This window comes from Leptosomus discolor, chromosome 5 (assembly GCF_034619465.1).
Source record: "Leptosomus discolor isolate bLepDis1 chromosome 5, bLepDis1.hap2, whole genome shotgun sequence".
NCBI lineage: Eukaryota > Metazoa > Chordata > Aves > Leptosomiformes > Leptosomidae > Leptosomus > Leptosomus discolor.
The window spans coordinates 60,765,213-60,772,753 of record NC_141395.1 but is presented as its reverse complement, the minus strand read 5'-3'; the positions used below and the strand labels follow the sequence as shown (position 1 = coordinate 60,772,753).

At 42.6% G+C, this 7,541-nt stretch overlaps 1 protein-coding gene across 1 annotated transcript; it reads right to left on the bottom strand.

Moving 5' to 3' along the window:
• Window positions 1-7,109, bottom strand: DCSTAMP (dendrocyte expressed seven transmembrane protein). The gene is made up of 3 exons (XM_086465919.1): window positions 6,084-7,109; window positions 791-1,111; window positions 1-84 (listed from the first exon to the last, which is right to left on the bottom strand). Exons 1-3 carry the CDS (start codon window positions 7,107-7,109, stop codon window positions 1-3), a joined length of 1,431 nt encoding a protein of 476 aa, XP_086322045.1.
• Between the last annotated feature and the right edge of the window lie 432 nt (window positions 7,110-7,541).

Sequence of the window (7,541 nt, the reverse complement as noted above, 5' to 3'; positions counted from 1 at the left end):
TCACACCATGTTGTCATTTGCCACACTCCTTTCTTTCTTCCTCACTGCCTCTCTTGCCTTGAGTACTGGAAACCAAAAGTCAACCTGAAAAGACAGAAATATGATGCTATGACCGTAGTATTACTGAGTTAGAGATCACCCAGACACTAATATCCTGTATAGTCAGTATTGAAGACTATTAAAAAAAACAAACTCAAACAAACTATGTGAGCCTGCAGCTATTTGACTTTGCCATAAATATATGCATGTGTGTGTGCTGTTTCCATTAGTGTACATACACAGGGAAAATGTTATTGCAAGCAAAAATGTTCTTGTTCCTAACAGTATTTGCAGTTGCAACCCCACTGTATTTTCGAACAGAAATATAACACCTTCCATTCTGCTAAGCAGCAACTGAACATCTTTCTCAACATTAAGAGGCTGCTCACAGATGCCTAACATTTGCTGTCTAGATTGCAGGAATACTCTTTGTGTTGGAGGTGCTTTTCATATGTTCATGAAAAATGAGTTTCTTCTCTGGAGAGCTCTAAGTCTAAGGAGTCTTTTCTTGCCAGCATGTAGTCATTTGGGTGTATCAATGTCATGTCTGATACATGTGTGTTAAAGGACAGAACAAAAAAATATGATCTGATCTTACCAATAGGCAACTTGTCTCTGACCCCTGTGTAGGAGAGTACTGGGGGAAGTCTATCAGCACATAACTGAAGGTAATAAGTGTTTTAAGTGTTTCCTGGATCTGGCTACCACCCTGAGAGAGGGAGATTTTTTTCACCTAGAGCTGATGTCTTACCGTTCTAGCAAATGCATTCTTCCCAGTTTTGTCTTGTAGCTTTGCTCTTTTCTTGAGTAATTTTGAATGCAAATAATGTATTCGTTTCATCTCAGTGTCAGGATAAAATGAAGTTGACACAAGTATTTTAAGTTGGGTCAGGAGGCCAGAGAATAAGCCAAAAATTACTAAGAAGAAGATGATGACTCCAAGCTGGATCCATGTCACAGAGAGAGTGAGCTCTGGCTGAGGGATGCAGTCATGCTTAAACAAGGAAATCTTGAAAGGGTCAGTCTTTGCAATATGCTCTCTCTTACCAACGATAAATTTGTTCTCATTCCTCTGCACAAGAAAAGGGGAAAAAAAGCGTCGATTATAGTACTGGTTCCCTCCTTTCTTAATATTTCTCCCATTGGACATTCAGATTTACAAAGGATCATAAATCATTTAGTCCATCCAGTGTCTTATATGCTATGCTTGTAGCAATATATTTGTTGGCTATTTATAAATTTTTCAGACTGCATTTTCACAATTTCTCTTGGGAGACTGTCCCACAATTTGGACTGTTAAGAACTTACCTTCTCAGTGGCTCTGATAGACAAATATTTAGCTAATCTGGCTATAATGGATTAATATATTCACACTCCCATGAGGGAGAGTCCTTCCTTCAGAGTAAAACAGCAGAGCAGAGAGTCTCCGTCCAGCTCACTTCCACGCCCGTACTCTGACCACAAAGTTATCATGCAAACAAAAGCACCTCTCCTCCTCTGACAGGTGCCTTTGCTTAGAAGAGCTGATGTCTTGCACTGCTTGTGGACTGAAATGCTGAATGAGAGAGCCTAAATTAGACATGCTGCCAGTACCAGTATTTCATAGTGGCAGGCAACTTTCTGCCTTGTGTGTAGGAACACAGTAGGGACACTGAATCACCTAGCCCTCTTTTCTGACCATGTCACAGAGGTATGTAGCTCTTCCATGTGGCTCTGCTAACCACCCTACAGAGGCCAGGCACTTTTGTTAGACGCTTGCTGGAAGAATCAGGTACTCAAAGCATGCTACCCATTTTCAGTGTATTAGCCTCATTAGCCTTTCCTTGACATTATCCTGTTCCAACCTATCTCAGTACATTTTATCCCTAAACTGAACCAATGTATAAGCAAGGAAAAACTGCACTAGGAGCTCAATATGAAACAGGTGCAAACCCATGAAGAACTTTACTCCATACCAAGAAAAAACATCTCATAAAGTCACTGAGTCTATCCTGCTCACTCAGCCAGCTTTCTAGATCCCTGAGATCAGCAGCCCTGAGGTTTAAGATTAATTTTTACATCGTAATGTGACTAGCTTTCCTTGGGTAGCTAGAAACAATCTGATGATGGCATAATTTTCTGTTTTGAGAGAGTCAACCAGGCTTCCACAGGAGCACATAAAGAGAGCAAATTCATAGTACAGGACTCATGAATCAGCCAGACAGGGTTGGCTCAGGCCCTTTGTCCATAGATGGTGGGACTAAATGCCTTTTTTGCTCTGACTTGGGTCATACCCAAAGCAGGTCATGATGAGGGAGTGTCCTCAAGGTACAAAGGATTGAAGCACAGGCAAAACCGTACACAGCAGTACACAGAGAATAGCTAAGGCTGCAGCAGGTTGCTTAGGGTTATGTTCTGTTGGGTTTTTAGTATCTCCAGGGATGGAGATGCCACAAGCTGTCTCAGAAGCCTGTTCTAGTGTTTGATCACCTGAAGAGTAAAAAAATATAAATTCTAACGTTGAAATGGAATTTCCTTTAGTTTGTGCCCATTGCCTTTTGTCCCTGCACTGAGCACCACTGAGAAGAATCTGCCTTCCCTTTCTTACACCCAACCCCCATCAAGTATTCATACACACTGATGAGATCTTCCTGAATACCTCTTCTCCAGCCTGGACAGCCCCGGCTCTCTCTGCCTCTCCTCATATGACAGATGCTCCAATCCTCTAATCATCTTCTTGACCCTCTACTCCACTCACTCCAGTGTATGCCTTTCTTGTACTGTGTCTCACCAGTGCTAAGCAGAGGTGAAGGATCACCTCCCTTAGCCTGCTGGCAATGCTCTGCCTAATGCAGCCCAGGATAGACCTTTCTTTGCCATAAGGGCACATTGCAGGCTTGTGGTCAACTTGGAGTCCATCAAAACTCGCAGGGCCTTGTTCTGCAAGGCCACCTCCCAGCAGCTGGCTGCCAACACATATACTGCATGGGGGTATTTCTCTCCAAGTACTGCAAGACATGGCATTTTCCTTTGCTGAACATTGTGAGGTTTCTGTCAGACCAATTCTCTAGCCTTTTCAAACCCCTCTGCATGGCAGCATAATCCACTTGTGCTTCAGGCACTCTTCCGAGTTTTATATTATCTGCAAACTTCTGTGCCCACAATCTGTTCCTCTGTTCAGGTCATTAATGAAGAGGTTAAACAGTATAGGTTCCAGTATCTACTCCTGGGGGACATCAGAAGTGACTTCATGTCACTAATCAGAACCTTTTGGGTCCAGCAGTTCTGCCAATTTTCTGTTCACGTCACTCTCAATTTATCTGGCCTATGTTTCATCAGTTTGTCAATGAGGATGTTGTGGAAGACGACATTGGAAGCCTTAATAAATGCACAATCAGCATTCACTGTTCTACCTTCATCCAACAATCCAGTGATAGTATATATTATGTTGGTCAAGCATGATACAGCCTTTATAAATCCATGATGAATACCCCTAATAGCCTTCTCGGCCTTCACATGTTCAGAAATGGTTTCCATGATTACATTCTCCATCACCTTCTCAAGGATCAAGGTGAGGCTAGCCAGACTGTCCTTCCCTGGATCCTCCTCCTTGCCCACCTTGAAGATGGGAGTAACACTTGCTTTTTTAGAGTCCTCAGCAACCTCTCCCAGGTACCATGAACTTTCAAAGATAACCAAGAGTGGCCTCACAATGACATCACCCAGCCCCCTCAGCACTCATGGGTGCCTCCCATCAGGTGCCATGGACTTACTTTGTTTCTATGTTCCCTGATTTGATCCTCCTGCATCAAGGGTAAGTCTTCCTTGCTCCAGACTTGCCCTCTGGTCTCAGAGGCTTGGGGATTCCTGAAAGCTGGTCTTCCCAGTAAAGGCAGAGCTGAAGCTGACATTGAGTACTTTGGGCTTTTCCATGTCCTTTGTCACCAGGATCCCTACTGCACTTAGCAGTGGACCCACATTTCCCCATGTCTTTCTTTTGCTGATGACAGATCTGCAGCAGCCCCTTGTGCAGCCCTTCTCCTGCCTCACCTGATTCAGCTCCAGGTGGCCTTTGGCTTTGCTGCCCCCAGCCGCAGACAATCAGACAGTGTCTCTATATCCCTCCTGAACCCCCTGTCCCTGCTTTCACCTCCTCTATGCTTCTTTTTTTATGTTTGAGTTTGGTCAGGAGCTTCTTGCTCATCCATGCTGCCCTCCTGCTGCCTTTGCTTGATTTAGTTGGGATGAATAATTCTTGAGCTTGGAGCAGGTGATGTTTGAATATCAACTAGCTCTCCTGAACCTTTTTTCTCTCAAGCACTGTATCCCGGGGGACCAGAACCATTTCACATGCCAGTCTGGTGATGCTAGATCACAGCCGCTGTGCAGCAGCAGGGTTCATATGACGTGTAAAGCCCCCCTTAGGATGCATAGCAATCTGCTCCTCAACACATCTCACGACGGACTGACCAAATGATGAAAACCTCTCTGCTTTTGCACATGAATCTGACCTCTCCAGGACGGGCCTGACTTGCTATATACATGTGCTAATTGCACAGTTACAGTGAATCTAATGGCTTTTGCACCTACTGTCCTAAGAGAAAGTTCAGGTAACAATCTGAAAGCTAAAAATTAGAAGTTGGCAGCATCCATCCTCTAGGAAAGCTGGTTTTCTGCTGACTCGATCTGGAAACATTTGCTTATGTCTACCATACAGATACTGAATTTTTCTACTCTTTTTTAAGGTAAAACTGGACAATAATTTAGTTTTTGTCCCATGGAAGTGTTTGGTATTTTGATATACAATACAAACTATCGTCATCTGAAGTATGACAAAACTTGACCAGCAGCTTGACTTCATTTCAGCTAATTTCATTAGTAGTTCACGTTTGCCTGAAGTGTTCCCATTCCTCAAGAATGCTATGTACTACATCTCCCTTCCCCTTCACGTTTCAATCCCAACCAGATGAACATCCCGTGACACACCTGGACCACTAGGCTGCCACAATTCTGTCTAAACTGAACCTGTAATGGTTTAGCAGTGTGTCATAGAAAATGTGGTTTGGCTGAAGAAGCCAACTCAGAGGTTCAGTATGTCACGTATGGAAAAGTGAGAATGCGAATCTCTCTGCCAAAGATTGTATGTCCTGTTCTGTTTGCTTGTAATTTCAAGCAACACACTTATTGCATTGCTCACGTTAATAATCTTAATCTGTGGAGTTGCTTTTGGCTAGATGAATTTTTGGGGGATGGGGAGAATTTGGAATGCATTCTAATTATTATGAGCTCTAAGAGGAAGTAACAGAAAATTCTGAGTGAGAAAAAACTGACAGAAGAAAGAGCACATATCATATTGTACGAACAGTCAAGCATCCCTTTGAAATCTTTTTATCTTGAAAGTATCAAAGGGTTATATTCTTTTGGGAAATGTCCTAAGCCTGATCTTGCAAGCTATCAAACTGGGCAGTTTTCCTGTGCCCGCACAGCATCACGAGTCACATGCTCCATCAGTGAAACCTCCAGCTTTAGAAGCATTCACAGGCAAGACGCTGAGCAATCTGATCTGACTCTGAAGCTGGCCCTGTTTTGAGCATGAGGTTGGTCTAGATGGCCTCCAGGTGTCCCTTCCAACCTCAATACTCTATGGCTCTGTATGCTGCTGCTGCTCCTCACATTGCTCAGCTAAAGAAAGGTAGGCATCTCTTACATCATGCCACTGCGGCATTTTGACTATAAAAGTAGTGCTTCGCAAATGTCAGCATTGTGAGTTTCCAATTTCAAGGTTCTGGTCTTCTCCACATATATAAATGGGGGAAGAAAGTCCTTCTTCCTGTATTTACCCTTCTCTAGAAATATGGTGACACTTTGGAAAGTCCAGAGAACTGTCAGGTTCCATCAAACATGTGCATCTGTCAAAGCAGCATCCCTTTTTGAAACAAAGGAACTAGAATGCCATGAAAAAACTGATGGCTCATTGACTGTATGTCTGCTCCTCCAGCTTCTGAAGATGAAGGGAAATTTTTCAACACTAAACTAAGAGATATAAAGTACTGATAAGTACTTACTTGCTGAAAGAGGCTGAGTTGAATCTCTAGATCCGGTACTTCTTGGAGATATTTATTCACAGAAATAATTAACCAATAAAACAAATAATCTACTGCAGCAAACAGAAGCCAGATGCAAAGATGAATAACTACAGGGAGAAAAAAATACTTCATGTTTTTTCTGTCCTTCCTTGTGAGACAGAGAGACGGGAGTGTCACATAATCTTTTCTTTCTTTTCTGTTAAGTGGCAGAAGACAGGGTCTTTGCTGTTGCTTTTGGTGCTCATCAAATGCAATGAACTGTTTTGTGATATAAGTATTCTTAAATTTTGCACTGCTAGAGCCCAAAAATTTTTTTATAAACAGGCCAGTTCCAAAAGAAGCTAGAAGAATCCCCACTATAGGCAATACTTTCTGGCCTATATAGGGCAGTATAGTCAGCATAAAAGATATCTGGTTAGCAACTCTCTGGATTTCTTCCTTTGTGTCATTTAGCTGTTGTTTTAATGCATCGTCTGAAATTGAATAAGATGGTGTGAATTCATGCCTTAGGAACACTATAGGTTTAAATAGTTCGGTGGAAAGCTTGGTCGCCTCATAAATCCATTTCACTGCCTCAACATAATATTTTATCAAGGCAAATTGCTCATGCTCTAAATGACAGGTTATACTGTCTGCCAGAATTTTTAGGTTGTGAAAAATATTTTGGATGTTGCCAGCTATCATGACACCTGTGCCAGCAGTAATAAGAGCATTCCTGCCATTTTTCAGTCCACAAGAAAGAAGGAGCAGGACAATAAAACAGCGCAGGTGCTTGAAACAGGAGAGTGTGATAGAAAGCGAGATCCAGATGAATACAGAAAGCAGTAAGGGACCCAAAGGGTGGTGTGCCAGGGAGAAGTGCATGCCAAGGAATAAGAGAAAGCTTGAAAGGAAGCCAACTGCACAGCAAACTGCAAAAAGCTGCATCAGATACATCCAGCCAGGCTTCCTTTCGGATATAAAGATTCCCCATGCACTCTGGGCTATTGAGATGAATGTTCTCATTTTCTTCCGATTGCTGCTGACACTGTGATGGCTCAAACTAAAAGGAAAGGAAAAAAAATACTGTTACAGGGTCACACTACTGACAATGATGTCCTGTTAACTGGCTGGTCAATACTTCTGCACATTGTGAAAAATGCAGGTCTGACTTACATGGGGACGGAACTGCTCCACGTTAGACCCAAATCTTCGTACCCCATATCACATATATAAACATGGAAGAGATGACTCTAAAAGGTATTCCATCTTTTTTTTTCAAAGTGCTTTTGTCCTTTTACTTTTTGTATACCTTGATTTCTCATCTGCTATATAGACATAGTGGTTCATATGTACATATATGCGCGTGTGTGTGTATGAGAGGGACACAAACCTCCCATAGCACCCAGTGCTTCCGCTTTGCCTTACGGGGCACCAGGAAGAGAAAGAAGGGAACAC

Coding starts and splice junctions, on each gene's coding strand:
- DCSTAMP (XM_086465919.1), bottom strand. CDS start 7,109: ATGAGAACATTCATCTCAATAGCCCAGAGTGCATGGGGAATCTTTATA. Junction 1,112..6,083: donor AACTCAGCCTCTTTCAGCAA/GTAAGTACTTAT, acceptor TTTCTTGTGCAG/AGGAATGAGAACAAATTTAT. Junction 85..790: donor AGAATGCATTTGCTAGAACG/GTAAGACATCAG, acceptor CTGTCTTTTCAG/GTTGACTTTTGGTTTCCAGT.